The sequence below is a fragment of the Patella vulgata genome, chromosome 3 (assembly GCF_932274485.2).
Source record: "Patella vulgata chromosome 3, xgPatVulg1.2, whole genome shotgun sequence".
Classification (NCBI taxonomy): domain Eukaryota; kingdom Metazoa; phylum Mollusca; class Gastropoda; family Patellidae; genus Patella; species Patella vulgata.
The window spans coordinates 72,996,912-73,019,055 of NC_065881.2; the positions used below are offsets into that span (position 1 = coordinate 72,996,912).

Consider the following 22,144-nt stretch of genomic DNA (forward strand, 5'->3'; position numbering starts at 1 on the left):
TGGCATTGCCTGCCGATTCAACCAGTAAATATAGACTATTTTCCATACAAAAGAGACCAATGGCATCATTTCAACCAAATTTTGACGGTAATTCCCACCAGTGAGTAAAAAGTACAGTACTTACAGCAGTATATGTCAGAATATAAAAACAGAGTTCAAACGGGATGAACTATATCTATACTAATATTTGTGACGGTCATTTGTCTGTTCAGGGTTGTCCCGTTGCTGAAATTTGGTGTAATGGGGTAGCTCGGACCAGGGAGTAACATAGGCCTAGTGGCGTTGCCTACCGCTTCTGGTTTCAGAGTTATACTACTTTCAACCCATGCAGCGCGGGGTCATCCACTAGTAAATAATAAATGTAAGGATTCTATGCAGTCTAGTTTTTATATTTTACTCCACTTAAATTGGACTGATATATTTCGGCCCATGCACCATATTTTGTGGTCAGTAGTGACCTAAAGTTCTAGTCACTTTAGGAGGCACTATATACATGATCTAAATTTTGTTTATTGTCGGGCATGTTTCACCGCTCCAAATGTTTTATACATTATTATTTAGATATTTATTCACATAATCAACTCTCTAAATCATTGGATGGCTCAGTGGAGTAGCTAATTTTGCTACATTTGAGATAAACACTCATATGGCTGGAGACTGATGATAAATGGAGTATAGACTTAGAATCATGATATGGTACTTGACAATTGCTCTGTCAGTGGGGCATGATGGAGGACCTGGCAAGTAAAAGCATTCAATTGAGATGGACCTGAAAACCAAGCTCCTGTGTACACATTGATTGGCATTCACATAAAACAGACATTGACTGTTGGAATTTTATGAAAAGGTGAAAGTGGCACACTGCATGGGCGCGTCCAATTATCCAATAACTCGAAAATGCTGACTTTTGGAAACGCACAATAACAATTTAGTGAAGACGCGTCTGTTTTGTGCCAAAAATCAGAGTTTTCGCGTTAAGGGAGATAACTCTTGTTTGTGATTTGTGTTGATAGGAACTTAATGTGTGATTTCGTTGTATTTTGGAGCAGATTATCACATAAACACATCGATCGGCATGTGGGTTTTCATCCCATACCCTGATCAGTCCAATTTTGTCAAACCAGCTCAGTATATGCCTATCTTCATTAGCCCACTTAAGTATATCTCCATGTTTTTTACACTTTATGCTAGATTTAAAACACATGGTATAATTTTGTAATTCAATTCAGAAGACAATACAACAAAAATTCAACAATAACATTTAATTTATTATATGTAGACGTACAAGATATCATTACAAATATTATATTATAAAATAACAATGTAATCGTAGTGTATATAGATATGGACAGACGGAATGTATAACAAATTTATTATATATGGACGGAATGTATAACAAACTTATTATATGTAGACATACAAGATATCAATACAAATATTATATAATATAATAACAATGTAACCGTGGTGTGTGGTGTATATAGATATGGATGGAATGTATAACAAATTGAATGTTTTCAATTATCGGTAGTTCATAAAATGGTGTGGACCATGGGTTCCATGTCGGCTGTATATGCCAGTCGGGACCGAGGGCTTTGGAAAATGACCATAACTGGATCAGACCCATAGGTCATTTTGCACACCGGAAAAATAGCTTATTTTGTGCTAAATCATAAAATCCCGGGATACGATGAAACTCTGTGCGTGTCGTGATGTATAGCTTACTATATCAGAACCTGCGGGGAAATTGCTGTTTACAATGAAATAATTCACAAAAACAGAAAATCACAGATATTTTGCTGCTTACAGGTAAAAGACAAGTCTTGCCCAATCTAATCTTATTACAGTTGTCACAAACACAGATCCATAAGATACTCTCTGTTACACACTATTGTCCAACTACCACTTTGCATTGGCTTCTGAACTCCAACAATATAAACTCCAATATGTCAGCCATAGTTAGCATCTAGAACACCTGATATGTGAGAAGTTAAAATAGCTAACAATTGATCTACATAGAAAACACCTTTAATGTATAAAATCTGGGAGTCACAGTGCCTAAGTGGGTATGTATCAGGCCCATTAACCTGGAGGTCCCAGATTCCTTCCTAGCTTTGGCTGAGAAAGTTCCTCAGGAACTTCCAGTCTGGATTCTGCATGTCAGAGGAAATGCGTCCAGTCTTGTACGAATTGGCATGCACATAAAGTAAAAAGGCAGGAAGTGTTGCTGTCTAGGTATAATTTCCTTGATAGCAAACTGCATTGCCTATACCCACCTCAATAGCCAAGTTTTAAGCAATATATAAATTTTTAAGGTTGTGCGTGTTATATCTCAGAGGTTGTGCTTATTGTTTATGTCTATCACAGAGGTTTGTGCTTATTGTTTATGTCTATATCACAGAGGTTGTGATTACTGTGTATGTTTATATCACAGGTTGCATGGACAATCTGTATCTCTAAATCATACAATATTATTTATTTTTAAGTTTATTTTTAAGTTTATCTTTAGGTATTGGTGGTGTATACGATGTACCGAACCAGCTGTCAATCATCTGTGTGTCAACGTTTATTTCAAGATGTGTTATAAATCTTTTACCATCATCCATCTGTAAATAAAGTACAAAAGAGAAACATTCATGTAAAATAGAAATGTGAAACAGTCTACATCGCAGATTTAACGTTACATTAAAGCAAAGTCTGGAAACAAGTCACCTATCAAAGACATTGTCACACACAATATTTCTGGTTCTTGCCATTCTGTCCCGCATCGATTTTTCTTTTTGCAGTGTTTTAATGATATTCATAAAACATGTCCAGCACTAAGTTCAAACCGTAAGGTGCCTGTTCATTAATTCCTGGTACAAAAGTCAAACCGTAAAGTGCATGTTCATTGGTTCAAACAGTAAGGTGCCTGTTCATTAGTTCCTAGTACAAAGTTCAAACAGTATAAGGTGCCTGTTCATTAGTTCCTGGTACAACAAAAATTATTATTTTAATCTCAATCACAGTAGAAACCAAGCCAGGTGATACATGAAACACTGAATCACCATATAGCATGACTCTAACAGTGTTAATTTAAGAATAAAGGTTCTATTAAAATATGTGAGTCTTCAAGAGTCATAACCATTTACATACAACCAATTTTTCATATGTTCGTATATTGTCATCCATCCATGTCTGCCATTCACTTTTTGTTCCAGTGAGGCATGGATGACAATGCTGTTTATGGATGCATGTCTTAATGCCTGGTAATTACCTATGTTTAAAGGAGCTAAATCGCTAATATTTGGGACCTACAAATTGACACAAATGGGTTGCAATGCATATAATAATGTAATATGAATGTATATAAACTGATTTACATTCAATCGTTTCCGTTTTTACTCTAATTTCAAATCAGTTGTGTTCGGCGAAATACGCCAGCAGTCTCAATGGAATAGCAATCTCTAGCATCTGGTTATACCACTCTACACCGATAGTATTTTTTGTGCATGCTCTCCAGATAAGAATATGCAGTCACCATTTGACATGACTTGTGGAATATGTCTAGCCTCTTTCTTTGAGTCCCTTGTTACAATTAGTGCTGAAAAGCATTATGGTACGCGATTTGTGTACCAATGGTAAAATGTTTATTTTGTTTTAAATACATGTATTGGATATTTGAAGCCCATCTATTTTCGGTAAGATCACAATATCAATGTTGATTTGAATTAACATATAGTTCGTGTTTTCAATGTCGAAGACTTTGGATGCTATTGAGTTAGAGACTTAGCTACTTTAATAAAAGGTAAACAATTGATAAACTTACTTCATTTAATTCTATTAAAACATCAACATTCTCTTCTTGATGAACTATTTCTAGTTTAGATTCATTATCATATTCAAAATCCATAGCAATACCTTAAATAATATATAACATACATTGTATTGTATCATTCCTTGTAGACAGAGAAAAGGGGTTTAATATACACTCATTACAGTCAGATCATTTTGAAACATCTTTGCTTGATTAAATTGCATGAAGGAAGCCAAAGAAAATCAAACTAAGTTGATGTCTGATACCCTTCTCCTGTTATCTGGAAAAACCTAGTAAGTCTGTTGAATGTAAATTTGAGAAAACAAAGGAAAACTGTTTTCTTTCAGGATTAAGCTACTGAGTATAAAACAGAATTTTATTTTTTATTAGATGAAAATAATTAAAAGCCTTTTCGGTGAAGGAGAAAAACCTATAATATGTAGTAAGTTCAAATATGGGTCACAAAAATTTTAGCGAAAGTTTGATTTACTAGGTTTTTCCAAATCCTCTTCAATGTTTGAAACAGGTCTCAATACTGTAGCACAATAACAGTTTATAATCAATGGGCTCTATGAAAATTATTAATGATAAATGTGTTTTATAAAAGGTCTTACTTCTAACTGTCTCTTTAGTTCTTGCATAAACTGGACAACTAGAATAAGAAATATAAATGTATATCACAAGAATTATATAAGAAAAAGGTTTAATATACCCTCTCATCCAAACCCCCCCTCCCACAGTTGACAATGTCAGGCACTAATGAACTGATACCTGCCATTCTTTACTTCTGTCGACCATGTATCAATAAAACAGAGGAACAAGAAATGACAGACACCAGAGGAACTTTACCTGCAAAAAACCTTAATTTGTACCTGAAAATGTCTGTGACAGGTACCTTATTTCTAAGCTTTCTCATTTACCCCTACACAGCTTATTAAGTATTCTTAGTTTTCCATGGTATATACTTCCATATTCCAATTCAGGGATAAGTCGTTTTGATTTTCCAATATTAAAAAAAAATATGCTTAAAAATATAGAAATATTAGGAATATTAGATATTGAAAATACCTGGTTGTCCAGAACACTTCACCTCTTTCATCCAGTAACGTAATATCCAGCCAGCAGACATCCTACAAATAAAACAATTTAATAATTTGGTTTATATGACTAATGATTGCGTAAGCAAAAACAAAACAACATCGTGTAGCCAAATTATGGTGGCTGATAAGGGACATGAAAAATAATGGCATTTTTAATTTTGTAATATTCACCCAAGTCAGTTTTAATAAAATTTGTTTTTTATAATTTTCACCCAAGTCAAGTTTAATTTCCACCCAAGTCATTTGTTTAATTTCCACCCAAGTCATTTGTTATATATTACAAATGACTTGGGTGGAAATTAAACTTGACTTAGGTGAAAATTATAAAAAACAAATTTTATTAAAACTGACTTGGGTGAATATTAAAAAAAATAAATGATATTATTTTTCTTGTCCCTCATTAATTAGCCACCGTACCATATATCTTCTATACGGTAGAAACCATGGTTACAAATAAAACTAATCTCCTCTGCCCCGTAATTGGATTGTTTTCAGACTAAATAACACTTTTAGTTAAATTATAAGTTTTGTTTATAAAAAGTCATCAAAATTGATTATTAAATTACAATCTTAATCACCTTGACAACACCTTTAAATAGATCTGTTTTCCATGGTAACTCTATTTCCTTAGCAACAGTAACTCTATCTATAACCCTATCTCTTCTCATTAAAACAAACTTACATACATTATTCTCTACAATATATAAATATAAAATATAGCTTTTAATTGACTCTGTATATACAATTTTTAACATGTCAATAATTTTGTTCTTATGGTTATATTGTCACTTTGCAAAGTGCCCCTGTACACATGGTGTGAAAGGGTTCACTATAAAAATTCTGTAATAATAATAATAATATTTATTTATCTTTAAATAATTTAGCTGTCATATTAATCAGATACTATATGTGGGCTGTTTTATTTGAGCGGTCAGTGCACTGGACGGTTGAATACAATGTTCGGGGTTTGAATCCTGGCATACACATATAAGAACTTTTGGATTTTTCAAGCCTGGTCTTCATTTGTCAGAGGTGGACCCTGCGAGGATGATATGGAACATGTGCATAGTTATTCGGATGGAACAAAAAAGAGGTCTGCCCATGTACACATAGGCATGAAATCCACTCAAGACAAATTCTTCTTCTGAACTTGCTTTGAAAACATAGCCATAGAAATAACAATGACCATATTTTTGTCTCAAAATGACCAAAGTAATATGTTGACAAGAAATTACCCCCCCCCCCTCTATTATCATTCCCTCTAAGCAACGAATCATCTACAGGGACTTGTTTCTGCACAACTTTATTTATAACAGACAACCAACAGAAAATACTGACCAATATTTTCCTTTTTACATTCGATACTCTGAAACTGTTGACTCCATATTGATTGCCTCATATTACGTATTTCTACAGTACATGTATAATGATGTAAACCTGAAATTATAAATTACACCACTACTTTATTAAACATACATTATGCAAGAGGTAAATCTTCCTATTGCAGGTCTTTCTTTGGGCCTGAAATGTTATATAAACTATTAATTAGACATTAATTAACAGGATAAGACCATAATCAACTCTCGATGGCATCGGATACTCAAGATTTTAACTAGATTAAAACGGTTTGCCATTTAAAAATTTAATTTAAAAATGGGAAAGCAAGGCTAAGTCCCGATTATACCAGTGCACTGGTTACCACTGTGCACACATCTTGTCAAAACTACAAACAATGATAACTTGGCTGAGAATGAAGTAATTTGAATGAAATTTTCAATATTTTCATTTTACATTATCTATTTTTGAATTTTGAATGACCAACTCTTTATAAAACTCTTAACTTATGTATCTTTAAACTTTAATACACACTTAATGGACGAATAATAAATAATTTATATTCAAGAAAGTCCTGTAACAAATGCGTAGGGGAAAATTATACATAGAGAGAAAAGCAATAACAACAAATCAGAGAGAGAGAGAAATGAAGTTTTATGTCCACTTAACACAAAAAAGGTCATTCCGAGACTAACATACAATACAATTTGAACATCCATTCAACACGTCATTTCGGGATTAACATATGGTACAATTTCAATAAATTGCTTTTGCAAAGGGGTCCTTAACAGTGGCATGAACTGGGAGGACCTGGAGAAAACTCACAAGGTTAGGCATGCGGCCATAGACCTTGTCCTGTACAAATGTGGGATCGAACCCACCATGCCAGTTGAGTCAATGACAGACCTTATGATCGAAAGCACATGCATTAGACCCTCAGCCTTCCAACACCATCACCCAAACACCAATATACAGGGCCACATTCATCTAAAGGAATGAATGAATGAAATATTGTTTAATGGTATGTCAGTTGAGGGACAGTAACTCAGGAAGTAGCCCAGCCCATGTATATTGAATTAATATAAATATGTAAGATACATTTACCATAACTTGAGTCTATATCATCAAGGATTACTTTATGTTCCGGTAATTCATACATTCTACAAATTTATAATTACAAAAGTTTATTTTAAATTGGAGACTTGGGTAAAATAATACAAACATATAAACTGTTCTTTTTACAATATGTTTTAACAGAAATCTGATTTTTCAAAACATACTGTTCTGTAACACTACATTTGTTTTCAGGATTGGCAGAACTTGGACAATACTCAATTCTGTGTCACTTGTATTCTGTCAATGGGCGTCCTCGCTCCCACGTAACCTCATTGTTTACGAACTCGCGTGCTGACAAACGTGATTAGAGATACAAAACCACATGTCTGTATATAACGAAACATAAAATCAAACATCGTTTCTAACAAACTTTATCACCCAATAATACATTCTACAGTAGATATCGCTTGTGTGATATATTTCATAATCTACTGCGATATCTCCTTAGGAGATATCGTTTTACATGAATTTGATTGGTCAGTTGAAAAGGAACTACTTTTTTTTTATTTTCAAAGAACAGTTCATTTCTTATTAAAAGTAACTTTTTTTTATCAAAAATGAACTATTTTTATTCAATTGACCTTGATGGAAACACTGGGTCAATATAAAGGACTTTGCAATGGTTGAATTGCTGTCAAAAAAAGATGTGTCACTACGCCGTAATGTTCAGTAAAAGTGAAATCTACAACAAAGAATTATATTTATCTATTTGTGTATGTAAGAAGGGATTGGGTGATAAATAAAATCTCCTACTCGTCTTTTTTGATATCAAAACATATCAAAAAAGACCGGTAGGAGATTCTCTATACATACATAACCTATATTTATCAAATTTTGCATTAATAATTACTTTGAATCCAACATATCAAAATTTCTTTAAAATCATGTAACTGCAGAAAATGTTACATATTTCAGACAAGGTTTACTTGATTTTTTGGGGCTCTTTTTTTTCTAAGATTCAGGCAACCTTTCCTGTGAATGGCGTATTTGAGAGGAATTTAGTACTTTGGGTGAGAAGTAACTATATAATACAACCGTTTGAAAACTGTAGATCTTCTGATTTGTAGTTTTAAAGAAAAAGGATAGTTTGTAATCTATGTTGTACAGTCTACAAGGTATAAATAAACACTTGTAGTCTATTAAAGCAATTCATACTTACATCTGAGAGGAGCCCAGTAAACATCTTTTAACCAAGTTCTCTTGATGAAATCCTGTCACAATAAAAGCTAATTCCTCATCAGCCTGTTTCCGGATAAAAACAAAATTTTACATATAGAAATAATGCACACAATGAATACAGACCAAATGACACAATAATATGACATCGTTACAAGAGGTGCAGACAATTCATGGGTTTTCACTTCCATATTTTGTCAACCGGTCATATTTTCTTTACCACTAAAAAGGTATTCAGAAGATCTTACCCCACTGTTCTCATCTAAAGTCACGAATATTGGGGCCAAGTTATACAGTCATCTTTTATTATTACAAATAATATTTCAGTAAGAAGTTTGTTTGATTAAAAACAGTTATACCTTCCATGTAGCAATTAATATATCATCAGATAGACGATACAACTGGACATTCTCGTCTTCTTTTATAGCTTTATTCTCTCTCTTCCAGACTTCCCATTTAAAACTGCACTCAGTTAATAAAGATCTTTGATAAGGACTGAAGAAACAATACAGATAGAACTAAATCAAACAATGGAGACTTTATATCAATTCAAAATGTGACTTAACGCTACTAATAGTCATTTGAATATTTCAGACAATATCTAATTTTTCATGACTTTGTCCAGACTAAAATGTACTCAAATTGATTATTTAACATTTAATTAAACATACATTATGCAAGAGGTAAATCTCTGATATAAAGAAGATTAGAACAGCCATATTTTGATTTAATTTAAAAAATGGAGAAGCAAGGTTTAGCTTCGAAAAACCAGTATGGTGGTTTCAATTAATGCACACATCTTGTCAAACCTTCAAAGGCTAATATCTTCACTCGCAATAGAGTAATTTGAACGAAATTTTCAATATATTCATTTTGCATTATCTATTTTTGAATGATTATATGAAGAACGGCCAGCACTTTATCTAAATCTTATATAATGTATCTTTAAGAAAACAAAACAAAAATATCAACGGCAGATAATCTTACACTTCAAGATTAAAAACGATTTTAGCTTTTACACTTTTAGAGGATGAAAAATATTGCAAAATGATCAATTCTTTGTAAATAGTGAACATAACTCAACCATTTGTGGTCTTATGATAGTCCATTTAGAACTTCAAACTTCACATTATCAGCATTTTCACTTTCTTTAGTTTATTTCTTATTTTTCAAGAAATAAAATCTAATTTTATTGAATAGATTTGACAGACTGCAGTGAAGACAATATCTCTATGTTTAGCATATTAAAAAAAGCTTACCTGTTATTTATAGCTGTTCCACTATTATCAAAAAATAACGGGTTACAGGATAAGATTTGTATTTTACGTATATTTTTTAACGGAACTGTCTGTAGATTATACCATCTAACACATACCGACATACTGTGCCAAAATATACCAGCTGATTTACAACTAGATTCTTGTCCGTTACGATCAATTATTCTCAGATGATAATATATACCAGATTTCCTGATGAAAAAATATAATAATAATAATATGGATTTGATTTAAAATCATCTAAAATAAACACAATTTATATGCGGATGTAAAGCTCGCTATAATATTGTGAAAGAAAGTTGAATATCTAAAAATAAATATAATCCAAAAATTGGTCAATTCCGTTTTTCTGTATGGATTTAGCCATGAAATGAAATGGTTCCATGACCACTCGGACCAAAGACTACTAGGACTAGTTGTCAGACCACTCAGACCAAACAAAAAGACTACTCGGACCAAACGAAAAGACCACTCGGACCAAGCAGAAAGACTACTCGGACCAAATGTTTTAATAGATAAATAAATAAATGATATAGTGTCCTACTGTTCTGCTCCGAATGAGCTATTGAAGACGGGCATACGCCATATAGTGTGCTACAAGGGGAATTTTGCCCGGGCAGCGGCAACTGCCAAGGGATCTTTTACGTGCACGCCAATGTGTACACGGGGACTTGGTTTTTTGTAACATCTGAACAACTAGACAGCTGTCCTTATCAGCTCCTCCATCCTGCACCACTGACAAGGGTAAACCACGTCCGAAAATCCCGATTAACTTTCTTGGATCGAACATGCTACCTCCAGACTAGGGAGCCAGCCTCTTACCATGGCTCCATGATTAAGCCGTGAAAAGTTACATATTGTTCAGAAAATGAACAATAAGGATCAGCGACTTTTAAAAAAATAAAATACATAAGCTTTCAGATTATATTTTCATACCCTCAGAACAACTAGACACGTTTCCTTGCTAGGCCCTCAATTCTCTACAACCGAGGAACATTCTTGGCCAACAAAGAGAAATTCTATATAGTAAAATTGTGGTGTAAACATAATTGAAAACAAATCTTACGTCATTGCCAGTTTTGTATTAGTTGGTAAACCAGTAAAAGGATGAGTTTTTTTCATTAATTTCAAAATACTTTTATTTCTATCCTCCGAACATCTGGAATAAAATTTTATTTATTAATCTAACAGAATGATATCTTTGAACTTTTTAAGAGTTGAATGTATCATGAAATGTTTATATCTATAAATGCATGGTAAATTTTAAAATTATACTAGATCTATCTTGCTATTAATCAAGAACATTATGCAAGATACACCCACATTTTGCAAGAGATGGACAGAGAACAAGCTAAAATAAAAAACGACTTCAATACAATAAGGGCCTATAATCCTGGATGTTACCGTCCGACATATGTCAATATCAAAAGGGACTAAGATCTTTGGCATATAAATTAGAAACATAATACTTTAAATTTCCTTAAAATCGGATAAAAATTGTAACCCCTAGTGGGTCCACAAGCTAAAAACATGATTTTACATACAATCAGGGGCCATAATCCATAAAGTTACAATCCGATACATACCAATATCAAAAGGATCTGAGATCTTTGGGATATAAACCTCTATTTCAAGTTTTGTCAAAATCTAATAAAAATTGTGACTTGCACTCAGAGGGATCCACAAAATGTGAACGGATGGATAAAGATGTAATTACCTTTTTAGACAAAGATTTTTCCAGTAAGACAAAGGTAGCTTTGAGTCTTTAACAGCTTGGTTTCCTTTAACTTTGGCATATTTTTTGTAAATATTTATCCATATAGAACTGCAATATATGATAAAGAAATGAATAATACAAATCTAGAATTGAAATGAAATGGGGTTTAATGTTCTACTCTGACTAGACTAAAATACAGATCTAACATTTTCAAGATATCTGCCCTTGATGATTGTGCTATTTTTATTGACCAGTCCCATAAATCGTTAATTGCAAAATGGGAGTGACTCCCACCGGGTAAAGTAAGCAAAACGTAAAGGCTCTCCTTCAAGAGACAAGGTTACGAATTAGCCATAAGGTAGCCTAAATGCGTATTTATTAAGAACAAATTACAATTAATATAATATGTAGGTTCAAGAGTTTTATTGGGAATCAAATAGCCAAGTATCAGTTCAATAATAATAAACATAACAGAATGAAATATATCAGACAAAGAACGTATAGTAATAATTAGAACAAAAAGTCGAAATGAAATGGGGTTTAACGTCCTACTGTTCTGCTCCGACTGAGCTAAAATACAGATCTAACATTAACAAAATACAAAAATCCTTTAACAAAATATATAAATCCTTTAACAAAATATATAAATCCTTAAAAAAAAGTACAAAATCCTTTTAAAAATACCTGAATTTTTAAAAAATTTATTTCAAAAATGTAGATTCATTGCATACGTATGCAGTATTACATATTGCATATTTTATTCAAGGGGATCACATGACCTTTTAAGAATGGACTGTCAGTTTGTGTAAGAAAACTTTTTATTAACCCAAACTACTAGATTCATTATTGTTATTTCTGTGTATAGAACACCACATTAAAATTCTTACTTTTCTGTAGCCAAACCATGCCATCTATTACATACACATGCAGCAGTTAATAACGTTGATGCACCCAAATATTCAAATAACTTCAACATTAATTCATCAGGTAGACTGAAATAAAGACAACATAATCCAGTCAAACTATACCAAATTTGTTTCCATGGAAACATAAAAATTACTGAATCTGAGAAATGTTTTAATAACAAAAGGCACAACTACTATAATAGGTTGATGTGTGTACAAAGTTTCCAAAAAAAATATCATGAACATTTTATGCTTTGGAAACAAACCGGGACAGAATTAGAGAAAGGGATCACTTTCATATAAACCCAACTTCCCTTAACTTTTTTAGTTCTGGATAATAAAATTAAAATGCAAAAAAAAAGGGGACATTAAAGAGTCGAATGGTCAATATTTCCATTCAAAACTTGAGTCTACATGTATATATGAATTAAGCTTACTGATTAATATTAGCTTTTCCTTTAATTAAAGGTGGTAGTAAATGTCTTCTGACAGGCACAACTGATCTATTATGTACAGGTGTTACTCGTTCTTTTACCAATTTTTGTCTGAAATAATCGTGGAAAAAGAATTAGCTTGGCACAGTTGATAAGCTTAATTCACACATTTGTGAAAGTTTTATATTTGACAACAGTAAGCTTCAGTCTACTTAAGGCCTCATTTTATCGAACTTTGAAATACACGAAAATGATTCTAAAAGCATATATTATTAATGTAATGAATGTAAAGTGATTTATAATATATTTAATTTTTGAAAAAAATATTGTAATTTCTAATCAATTATGTTTGTTGAAATATGTGATAATTTAAACTGGATGGCAGTCGTTTACGCCTGCTTATTCCATTCTACACCTCGATCTTTATCATCATTATTTTATCGTTTGTGAAACAATCTGCGCTACTGGAACTTCAACCATGTCATAAGTACATGTATAGTCGATCAATAATTCTTGCAACTTGTCGTAATAGCCATGGCAATATTAAAATTGGTTCTATTTCAGTAACTTACCTCTACCAGTTCCTGAAATTTTCAGGGGGTGTTCATGACCATTACTAGCCCCCCTGAACCTGAACATCCCCTGTAAATTTCAAGTCTCTACGATAACAGGAACTGGTAGAGATACGTTAATACGGAAATAGTTCCGAATTCTAATTAGTGGGGGGGGGGGGGGGGTAGATATTAGATATTTAGTTTTTTGATTTCGATCGATTTACATTGGGTTCTAACCCATTTCACAAGATACAAAAAAAAATGTGAAATCAGACTTTTGAAAATGTTTTTACCCGGTTTCGTCCTGATTCCTGTGCGTTTGTCTCTTGATTTTTTGTCCTGGGACTGGCAGACGTCTGTTATTTAGGTACGGTATTCAATAACTCCAAGCTGGTGTCTTGATGATGACATCTTGTAATTTGTTGTTGATTTTGTTGACCTATCTTAATTTTTATATTTTACTTTCCACCGATCTTGTTTGTTTACGGAAGTTACTAAACGGAAACGGAAGTTAATTACTTGTCTTCAAAGTCAAAACGACCATAACCAGCGTGTAAGATGAGTCAAAACGAGCAACTTGGACTTGTCAATACGCCCGCAATTACTGGGCATGAATTTCAACAAAATTAATTTCGGGTTTGGTTTTACTTCATTTTTATAAATATTCATATTTTTTTATGGTTTCTGAGTATTAGACATTCATAATAAAAGAAACATTACTACATGTATTTCTAATACAATTTTAACCCCAAGACGTTTTGCCGATTTGATAATGGGTCTCCCTTTTCTGTTTCTAGACTAAACAGTGATTAAAGTAGGATATACAAACACCGCGGGTCCTTCGTGACTTAAACTTTTCTTTGACTCTATCCTATGCGAAAGTTGTACTTGTATAACAGCAATATTTTTAATCCGCGGATTTCTGTTCACACGTTGCGGATGGTGCGACGATGAAACCGGCCAGGTACCCGATTCTAAAAAACTATATGGAATAAAGGGGACGACCGTACATTCTCTCACACTGATCAGCAGCCAATTTTCGCTAGGCCGCGACAATCACTGATAAGGATGACATCGATGCGACTTAATGAGCCAGAAATATTAACTTTTTTCCTGCAGCAAATTAAATTCTAAAACATTTTTTTTTTTGTATTGGAAAAATAAAGGTGTTTGACGTATTTGTAGGTAAAAATTATTTCCTATTTAGTGTAAATGGGTATTAAAATGACTAAAAGGCAGCATTCTGCCCGAAGCAGTAACGTCTTATGTAAACAATGCACGCGACATTCACCCAATGATTGACGCCGCGTGCTGTGACGGCACGTGTTAAGGCAGTCATCTTTGACAGAGATATTACTAGACTCGTAATTCTCTGTGAAATATATTACTAGACTCGTAATTCTCTGTGAAACAGATTGACATTCTACTGGTAGCACGATTTATCCAAATCCACCCAAATATACCCAAATCCACCATTATTTCAATTTGTAAGACTAATCTATATCGATATTTGATAATAGACCGTTCTTTATTCCAAATTGTCATTTTTAATTTACAATCGTAACGTTTTTGTGTCAAAATGCCCCTCAAAGTGCGATTTTCAAGCAAGTTTAGAAGTTGTAACCAAATCCACCATTATTTTAATTCATATCACAATAATATATTGATATTTGATAATATACCGTTTTTTGGTAAATTGTCATTTTCCTTAACTTTTTTGTGACAATTCCCGGTAATTTTGAGGGAAATTTTTGATACAAACACGTTACGATTTTAAATTAAAAATGCCAATATGGCATAAGAACAGTATATTTATTATCAAGTATAGATATAAAGTATTATTTTATGATTTGAAATAATCGTTTTCACTTAGTCCTAAGCCTGAATAGTTCGCAAAAGACCCCAACAACGTATAGCAACGAACGATTACTGGGGAATCTGAAGCCGGGCTCCCGCCACTATAAAGATTTCAAAAATGCTTCAGAACTCGATAGTTATATACTTATAATTATAAATGAGTGAAAGTGGTGAAACCATGGACCATTTGACGGGGATATAGTCCATGAAGAAACTTGGTATTTAGTTTCGTTGGCTAGTTTAACGTGCCTACAAGTCTAGTAGAAGCCTACACTGGGAAGAAAAACACGTGCTTTGAAATAAATGAAGAGTGTCCTTGTGAATCTGAACGTGTATTTGTAAATCCGAGAAGATTGTAGGAGGAGACTGAGCAAGTGTGTCATCTGTTGCAACAGCATCATTATGATCATAAATCATGTCGTGGTATTCAGCCTTACGATATCGTTTCACTTTCGCTTTCTGTTTTGCATGCAAATTTCGGGAAAAGTAGACGCGCCAGTGCTGATTACATTAACAGATTTATGCACTGTAGAAGGGTGAATGTCGTCGGGTGGAGGTGATAGTGAAGGTTTGTATGCTCCGTTAATCGATTTTAGAAGTTTCTTTGCACTACTAATTATACGAACAAGCGTTTATTTTAATTATAATACAAATCTGATAATTCTTTTAATTATTTGGTTATAAAAGTGCAGATGTGATCATTCTGAATGTTTTTGTCCACTGCTGGAGATGCAGCACTATATATGCAGTTCGGCAACCAAATCAAACATGTAATACCATGAATGCGTCACTGATAGATGTGGAAGGCTCACCTGTCAAAAACTGCCTACATCCAACTTGTGACGCATACTCTATCCTCTGCTACATATTTTATTAGCCTTGTGATCGTCTAGTATTGTCTTTGGTTATTTTTAATTCTTTACTTATGGCCAGGACGCTTCGTTAAATGTCCCTCTGACATCCCACGTTGTGAATTTACATCTTCATACAATTATTTACAGGAATAACAATACCACAGTTCGTTTCTACATTTTAAGTTAAGCACTGGATACGTAGGTTACAAGCATGGATTAAAATAAAAACCATTCTCTACTCTGTCAAACCTACCAGCACGAGTTTACTGGCGGATCCCACGACATCATAGGGCTATCGTACGACTTTGGGGGCATTCTGAAACCAGATGTTGTCTCTTGAACCTCAACAGTCTCTCCCAACGAACCTAGATAGTATTTGCTCTCTACACGGTGTCTAAAAATCGCCTACTACTACTTGTGCTTCCACAGAAGTGATATCGCAGACAAGACATAGGAGTGTCGAAGCTTCTTCCTGTTTTTAGAATATGATTTTGCAATCTTTCCATTTGCGACCTTACGCCATGGAGTGAGTTTAGCGGGAGGTTCTCCCCTTTATTTAATAAAAGAACTTATTGTTTGGTTGTTGATGTGTAGAAACAGCATATATGCTAAAATCGCCTACAGCTCTGTAGATTTTTATGCCAGGACTTCCGCTATCTATTATTTAATTGGTCAAATTATTTAATTATAATGATTAATTATAATGATTAATTATAATGATTAGCAATGGTGTAATCGTAATTTTCCTATCACGTGTTTTAGACCAATGAATTTATCCTTGGCCTTACACACCTTTACCTGTTATTCTCACAATATTTCATAAACAATTTAATTTCCGTTTTCAAATAAACTTATGCCAAAGTTAATACTTTGACAATGAAGAAGACAAATAAAACATATTATGTATTTATCAAATATACAATCTGATTAAAACACAGATCCTATTTCGTTTCGTTTTTTATAGTCCAAAATTTCGTTTATTACACTAGGTTCTGGAAGAGTTGTTATATAACCCATGTTCTGGTTGATGTGAGGGGTTTGCCAATGAAACGGTCTGTTACGACGAGTTTTTGGCGTCGGGTGCACGGAACTTTGGGTAAACCACTAGAAACATCAACGCTGATTAATCAATGTCTGACGTCATACGACCAAAAGCCGCTCGTATGACACCCGATGCGACCTTCCACTACAACAGGTTAGATCTTCATGAAGTGTAGGCCGTCGAAAGTGTATAAAAAACGATACATCTGTATTTTAATCATATTGCAAATTATAAATCATGTCCTAATGCAATTTCGCATAAATTACCAAATAGTATTACGGAGACTGGTCATGACCAATTTTTTCACGATTTCTGAAGGTTCCTTCAGACAAAGTATGGTTGATAAAGGTGACGGGAGGAGCTAAATCAAACCTGTAATTCCTTTAGGATTGGTGTCTGCTCCGAGGACGTCTTCTCACCCTTCCTATCTGTCCCTTTTTTAAGCTGCAATATGAAAATGCCGCTTAAACCCCACCTCTGTTCTAAAGCTATTTTGGAATCCTTGCCGCCTATTTTTCACAGTGATTATTCCATTTTCGTCAAAAGGAATCATTCCTCGCAACATCTGACACAAATGTTTACTAACCCATCACTATAATGAATTTACGCACATCTTAGCGTACATTTAATATTGTCTGGGAAAATGGAAATAACGACAAACGACTCTTCCAACATTAGGAAAAATACCTAATGTCCAATTATTCTAAATTCCCCGAAAATATTCAGATTACCCTAGACGTGTACACGGCTTATACCAGAATTTTCTGTCTTATTAAAGCCTGCTATGGATGTTCGATTACCAATCAAAGCCTTGTGCAGTCCCCAGAACGACGTCATCTGTGATTGTTGGAATAGCCAACTACCATTCGGTGTCTCCCTTTGCAAGGAGGGCTAATAATATTAGCTCGTTCGTCCAACTCTTCGTGCATTTCCAACTGTCAACGGATCTGTTGCGTGCAAGCAAATGAGTACACACAGCTGAAACTCGGTTTTCGTCCTATTGAACGACTGTGCCCTTTCCTTGCCACACATTCGGTGTTATTTGTGTAACAAATCATAGATAAAACGGAACGAAATTGTCATTTGATAATTTAATTACATTGGTCACAAGGAATGTCTGATTGTCACAACTTTAAAATTCGGGTTGCTGTCTTTATACATATCAACGACGTTTTCTTTCCAGGGACGATTTAAACAAATCTATCGTAGGTGAAAATAACCAAGGCAATAATAAGGTAGACACCGGTATTCCATGGACTAATCGCCATACCTGAAATTACAAGATAACTAAAATAATTTCCGTGGCTTCTTTTTATCAGGATCAAAATTAAATTGTGGACCTCACTGGATTTTATGTATTGATTAGAGAGAGAGAGAAATGGGGTTTAACATCCACTCGACACAAACTAGGTCATTTCGGGACTAACATATGGTTTATTTTTATTTCAATAATTCGCTTGCGCATAGGGGTCTTTAGCAGTGGGAGGAAACTGGAGGACCCGGATAAAACCCACGATTCGAAACCACGCCAGTCGACTCAATGACAGACTTTATGATACAGCGCCCACACGCGCTAACTATTCAGCCTTCCACCCCCCCTGTATTGATTAGTCTCGGTCATTTCAGCCTATATATCCTTGCTTTGTTTATAACGACTTCTGTAGTTGAAAGGTAGACAAAATGATAATCTGTATACGTTCAATATTTTACGCCCTAAGATACGGCCTATTATGTTCAGATAAACCCGATTATGTGTGCGACACATTAAGTAAAATATGAAACTAAAATGAATGCACAAACCGAATTTAAATAATATTTCGAATCAGACATTTAATCGTACAGATCTTGGCCAATTATACTAATTATATAAACTAAACATCGGCCTATAGCTTCTCTCCCTTTTTTTAAACCTAAATCAAATAGTTAAATATAACAAAAAAAAACATTAAATATAACAAAAATACATTAAATATAACAAAAAAAACATTAAATATAACAAAAAAACATTAAATATAACAGAAATGGTGAAGCTATACTTTATTATATTGTATGTTACACACAAGGGCTAAGTGAGAAGGACGCAATGACGCGCTTTGCGTCATGGTTTTGGGTTTTTGCGCAGGGTTGAGAGATTATTTACGATGAAATGTTACTCTATCTGTGGCAGAATGTGTTTCGGGGAATGTTAGAGAAGGGGCAAAGAGACGAAAGTTAACATGAAATTCAAGGAGAAAATATTTGGTGGTCTGCTTCCTAGTACAACTATTTTAGAGCTGCCTTCCAAAGGTCGAGTACAGTAATATTACCTTTAATAGAATGGCATAAGCATTTATACATTACAGTCAATCAAAAGCCGTGTTATGGTTTGTATTATACAAACTGTTATGTTTGCATTAGGGTAACTATACGCGTAGGGCTAACCTCTCTTGAAAGGCATATAGTTGTCCTAGATATTTAGCTTAAATGACTTGTCACGGGGCTGGATTAAGAATAATAAAGGCTCTATGCACTAAACAGAGTTTGGTGGCCCCATATATGTATATAAATAAAAATAAACCATAAAATAAATTTGTATTCTTAAAAATGATGTTTTATACACGTCATGATTTGTTGCGACAACGCGGGAAACACTAAGGAAGCAGAAAAACAATGGAAAGCTTAATTAATTTTTTAATTAAATTATACATTATAAATTTTTCATATAACAAAGCAGGTGGTGCCCCCCCCCCCTTCGGCCATGATGCCCTAAACACGTGCCTATTTGTTTAATGGTTAATACAACCCTGACTTCACCGGTTTGAAAATGTTAAATAATTGGATATTATGTCTTAACACATTTAATTTAATTTACGTCCGTTTGCAACATCCCTGTCTGCACATCTTATTAATGCATGTACGTGTTATTCTGGAAACATGGCGGCCCTATTTCAGAATACTGACATAATATTCAACTTAAATATCATAAAGCTCATTATTATTATGCCATTTATTATTTCGTGCACGAAACCCAGCATTGCTCAGAGTGAAATAGCGCTGTGGCGTGATGAATAATCTTGCTGCACTGAATGGTGTTTTCTGTGTTAACTTACGACTGGTTAACAATCATTTCAGCGACCAATCTTATAACACTTACGATCAAATGCCACGGGAGTTATGATAATCCTTATAGCTAAAAGCTTATTATTGCCCAGGTTTATTCAATTACAAAATTTGCTATGGAACTCCACAAATATTGGAGAATGTTATACTGCTTACCTGCACATATCTCATTATACTGGGTTTTATATGTATCTAGTCTTGCTTCGACAGTATCTCTGACAGTCTGAGAACAAGTTGATATTACTGTATCAACACAGGTGAAATATGTCTTGAAGATCCTGAATAAAAGAGAGTGGGTTCTAGGCGTAAATGTCAAACAATTTTAGGACAGCAGATTCAAAAAGTTACAAATGACTATAATACCAAGATATAAATGGCAAACAGTTTTAGCACAGCATATTCAATAGTTACACGTGACCAGAATAATATAACTGACTATACTTGCAATAATATCATTGACAATAAACCTACCCGCAAGAAGCTTGAATTTCCTCATCTGTGGTCGGGTTATTTTTCAAACCAGTTAATGGACATTCATCAGAAAGTATATCTGCCTTGCATGTTGTCTGCTCTACTGTAAAATAGTTCATAATCAGGATTATAGTTTTACACAATTTAAACATATTGACAAATTCTACGGACTTGAATTACGATTGGTTAACAAACATTTTAACAACCAATCAAACACATTTAGAAATCTTACGCGACCCTTTCGTACGTCATCTACTTACCGGCACATGTTTCATTATACTGGGTCTTATATGGATCTAGTCTTGCTTCGACGGTATCTCTGACAGTCTGAGAACAAGTTGATATTACTGTATCAACACAGGTGAAATATGTCTTGAAGATCCTGAAAAAGACAGAGCATGAGAATGTCACGACGGTGATATTTGTACCCCCGGGGAGATAAATCCAACCAAAATAAACTGAAGTCAAATAAAATAAATAAAGTAAATCCTTCAGGAAATAAAACGCCAAAAATGTAAATAAATTAAGTTTTTGACGAGTGTGTCAACTAAATATATGACGCTGCTGTCGGTTTTTTTTACATTGTAAGCGTTTACATAAAGGGATTACTTACACGAACACAAAATGAAATAGGGTTTAGCGTCCTACTTCTCTACTCCACCCGGGCTAATGAAGACGGGCACAGGTTCTTGTACATGCACGCCAATCTGTACACGGGCCATGTTTTTCTCCCAGCCGAACAGCTAGACACCCTGCCTTTCCAGGCCCTTTTTGTGCGGTAGGTGTGGTGGTGTAAGACGGGATAAGCAGAGAGACAACGTATATATACGTCGGCTTGCAAGTAAAAAACAAACCTGGCGTGCATGGAATTCGATGAAGAGGGTTAAGGTTCCGGAAACAATGCTCATTCGGGCTGTTGATATGTCGAAATTGCCATGACCGAGGAACTCGGGGGAATGGGGTTTTGTCTGCAATTTTCGCTCCAATATTGAATTCTAATTCGTAATTTTAATTTCGAATATTATGAAAAGAATATTGAGTCAGAGATTTAGCTCCTTTAATATCATTCACTATTATTATTGCACACGCATTAATATCATTACCTATTATACTCGCATTAATATCACTGACAATTAACATACCCGCAAGAAGCTTGAATTTCCTCATCTGTGGTTGGGTTATTTTTCAAACCAGTTAATGGACATTCATTAGAAAGTATATCTGCCTTGCATGTCGCAGCAGCATTTGTTGTCTGTTCTACTGTAAAATAGTTCAGAAGTAGTATTACAGTTGCCCCACGCCAACCATAAATAAGAGAACAATACTCCCCCCCCCCTCCCCCAACCCCTGTAATTTTGCCTGTAATTTAAATCATAGATACAGCTTTATCAGTTGAACCAATCATATTTCC

General features: G+C 34.1%; 1 protein-coding gene and 1 long non-coding RNA gene across 2 annotated transcripts; both read right to left on the minus strand.

The window, feature by feature from the left end:
* Positions 1–1,236: 1,236 nt before the first annotated feature.
* LOC126816007 (F-box only protein 15) lies at positions 1,237–13,898 on the minus strand. The gene is made up of 15 exons (XM_050542136.2): positions 13,704–13,898; positions 12,860–12,967; positions 12,405–12,509; positions 11,518–11,625; positions 10,867–10,959; positions 9,783–9,992; positions 8,883–9,018; positions 8,507–8,589; positions 7,336–7,391; positions 6,235–6,333; positions 5,475–5,590; positions 4,865–4,926; positions 4,411–4,448; positions 3,809–3,900; positions 1,237–2,606 (listed from the first exon to the last, which is right to left on the minus strand). The coding sequence occupies exons 3-15, from the start codon at positions 12,491–12,493 to the stop codon at positions 2,472–2,474; spliced, it is 1,317 nt and encodes a 438-aa protein (XP_050398093.1). The 5' UTR covers positions 12,494–12,509; positions 12,860–12,967; positions 13,704–13,898; the 3' UTR covers positions 1,237–2,471.
* Positions 13,899–18,274: 4,376 nt separating this feature from the next.
* On the minus strand, positions 18,275–21,991 carry LOC126815589 (uncharacterized). The gene is made up of 5 exons (XR_007677993.2): positions 21,876–21,991; positions 20,994–21,115; positions 20,734–20,836; positions 20,419–20,540; positions 18,275–18,433 (listed from the first exon to the last, which is right to left on the minus strand). It is a non-coding gene; the product is annotated as an uncharacterized LOC126815589 (long non-coding RNA).
* Positions 21,992–22,144: the final 153 nt, after the last annotated feature.

What these genes read in the sequence shown, in the direction of transcription:
- LOC126816007 (XM_050542136.2), bottom strand. Translation starts at nt 12,493, where the DNA reads ATGTTGAAGTTATTTGAATATTTGGGTGCATCAACGTTATTAACTGCT. An exon ending in AAAAATCTTTGTCTAAAAAG is followed by an intron (nt 10,960 to 11,517) that starts GTAATTACATCT and finishes ATTTTATTCCAG; the next exon opens with ATGTTCGGAGGATAGAAATA. An exon ending in TATTTAAAGGTGTTGTCAAG is followed by an intron (nt 4,927 to 5,474) that starts GTGATTAAGATT and finishes TTTTATTTGTAG; the next exon opens with GATGTCTGCTGGCTGGATAT.